Source organism: Sinocyclocheilus anshuiensis, unplaced genomic scaffold, assembly GCF_001515605.1.
Source record: "Sinocyclocheilus anshuiensis isolate Anshui unplaced genomic scaffold, SAMN03320099.WGS_v1.1 scaffold1893, whole genome shotgun sequence".
Taxonomy (NCBI): domain Eukaryota; kingdom Metazoa; phylum Chordata; class Actinopteri; order Cypriniformes; family Cyprinidae; genus Sinocyclocheilus; species Sinocyclocheilus anshuiensis.
This window is the reverse complement of record NW_015539822.1, coordinates 648,039-650,538: the sequence shown is the minus strand read 5'-3', so window position 1 is coordinate 650,538 and position 2,500 is coordinate 648,039. Positions and strand designations below refer to the sequence as shown.

The 2,500-nt window shown below is 49.5% G+C and overlaps 1 protein-coding gene across 1 annotated transcript in view; it reads left to right on the top strand.

Annotated features, from left to right (window-relative positions):
* Positions 1-1,573: 1,573 nt before the first annotated feature.
* LOC107684184 (MAPK/MAK/MRK overlapping kinase) overlaps positions 1,574-2,500 on the top strand; it is a 2,328-nt gene continuing 1,401 nt past the window's right edge. The window contains exons 1-3 of the mRNA XM_016480397.1: positions 1,574-1,786; positions 2,229-2,299; positions 2,366-2,444. Coding sequence (XP_016335883.1) covers positions 1,662-1,786; positions 2,229-2,299; positions 2,366-2,444 — 275 coding nt within the window. The 5' untranslated portion in view covers positions 1,574-1,661. The remainder of the gene's footprint in view (positions 1,787-2,228; positions 2,300-2,365; positions 2,445-2,500) is intronic.

The following is a 2,500-nucleotide window of genomic DNA, read 5'->3' as shown; positions in this document are numbered from 1 at the left end:
TGTGAGAGTGAGTGTGAGAGTGAGTGTGAGAGTGAGTGTGAGAGTGAGTGTGAGAGTGAGTGTGAGAGTGAGTGTGAGAGTGAGTGTGAGAGTGAGTGTGAGAGTGAGTGTGAGAGTGAGTGTGAGAGTGAGTGTGAGAGTGAGTGTGAGAGTGAGTGTGAGAGTGAGTGTGAGAGTGAGTGTGAGAGTGAGTGTGAGAGTGAGTGTGAGAGTGAGTGTGAGAGTGAGTGTGAGAGTGAGTGTGAGAGTGAGTGTGAGAGTGAGTGTGAGAGTGAGTGTGAGAGTGAGTGTGAGAGTGAGTGTGAGAGTGAGTGTGAGAGTGAGTGTGAGAGTGAGTGTGAGAGTGAGTGTGAGAGTGAGTGTGAGAGTGAGTGTGAGAGTGAGTGTGAGAGTGAGTGTGAGAGTGAGTGTGAGAGTGAGTGTGAGAGTGAGTGTGAGAGTGAGTGTGAGAGTGAGTGTGAGAGTGAGTGTGAGAGTGAGTGTGAGAGTGAGTGTGAGAGTGAGTGTGAGAGTGAGTGTGAGAGTGAGTGTGAGAGTGAGTGTGAGAGTGAGTGTGAGAGTGAGTGTGAGAGTGAGTGTGAGAGTGAGTGTGAGAGTGAGTGTGAGAGTGAGTGTGAGAGTGAGTGTGAGAGTGAGTGTGAGAGTGAGTGTGAGAGTGAGTGTGAGAGTGAGTGTGAGAGTGAGTGTGAGAGTGAGTGTGAGAGTGAGTGTGAGAGTGAGTGTGAGAGTGAGTGTGAGAGTGAGTGTGAGAGTGAGTGTGAGAGTGAGTGTGAGAGTGAGTGTGAGAGTGAGTGTGAGAGTGAGTGTGAGAGTGAGTGTGAGAGTGAGTGTGAGAGTGAGTGTGAGAGTGAGTGTGAGAGTGAGTGTGAGAGTGAGTGTGAGAGTGAGTGTGAGAGTGAGTGTGAGAGTGAGTGTGAGAGTGAGTGTGAGAGTGAGTGTGAGAGTGAGTGTGAGAGTGAGTGTGAGAGTGAGTGTGAGAGTGAGTGTGAGAGTGAGTGTGAGAGTGAGTGTGAGAGTGAGTGTGAGAGTGAGTGTGAGAGTGAGTGTGAGAGTGAGTGTGAGAGTGAGTGTGAGAGTGAGTGTGAGAGTGAGTGTGAGAGTGAGTGTGAGAGTGAGTGTGAGAGTGAGTGTGAGAGTGAGTGTGAGAGTGAGTGTGAGAGTGAGTGTGAGAGTGAGTGTGAGAGTGAGTGTGAGAGTGAGTGTGAGAGTGAGTGTGAGAGTGAGTGTGAGAGTGAGTGTGAGAGTGAGTGTGAGAGTGAGTGTGAGAGTGAGTGTGAGAGTGAGTGTGAGAGTGAGTGTGAGAGTGAGTGTGAGAGTGAGTGTGAGAGTGAGTGTGAGAGTGAGTGTGAGAGTGAGTGTGAGAGTGAGTGTGAGAGTGAGTGTGAGAGTGAGTGTGAGAGTGAGTGTGAGAGTGAGTGTGAGAGTGAGTGTGAGAGTGAGTGTGAGAGTGAGTGTGAGAGTGAGTGTGAGAGTGAGTGTGTGTGTGAGTGTGTGTGAGTGAGAGAGTGTGAGTGTGTGTGTGTGTGAGAGTGTGTGTGTGTGTGTGTGTGTGTGTGAGTGAGTGAGTGTGTGTGATAAATACGTTGCGTTTCATGTGACCTGTAAATAAGCACCTGTTCTCTGCTGATCTTTATTCATCCTGTTATGACCAGTAATAATGTATGCTGATTGTGATGATTGTGCCGATTGTTGTCAGTGTGGATCAGGCTCACAGTCTCCGGGAGGTTCAAGCCATGAAGCGTTTGAGTTCGCATCCCAACATCCTCCAGCTTCATGAGCTCATTTAGTGAGTATTTATTAACAACTCAGTTCTGAACGAGTGAGTGAGTGACGTGACATGTGGCCAAGTATGGTGACCCATACTCGGAATTAGTGCTCTGCATTTATCCCATCCAAAGTGCACACACACAGCAGTGAACACACACACACCGTGAACACACACCCGGAGCAGTGGGCAGCCATTTTTTGCTGCGGCGCCCGGGGAGCAGTTGGGGGTTCGGTGCCTTGCTCAAGGGCACCTCAGTCGTGGTATTGAAGGTGGGAGAGAGCGCTGTACATTCACTCCCCTCACCTACAATCCCTGCTGGTACGAGACTCGAACCCACAACCTTTGGGTTACGAGTCCGACTCTCTAACCATTAGGCCACAACTTCCTGAATATTGAATGAAATTGAAAACTTGAATGAATATTAACACGCGCTGAACTGATCACACACTCTGCTTTACAGCGATAAAGGCTCGGGAACGCTGTCACTCATCTGTGAGCTCATGGAGATGAACATATACGAGTTCATTAAAGGTACGGTGCGTTTGCTGTCTGATGTCAGTCACGCAGAGGTAAACATGACTTGTGTTCCTCCTGCAGGCCGTCAGTGTCCTCCAGCCGAGAGTAAAGTCAAGCACTACATGTTCCAGCTGTGCCGCTCTCTGGATCACATGCACAGGTGACACTCCTGAACACACACACACACACACACACACACACACTGACACACACACA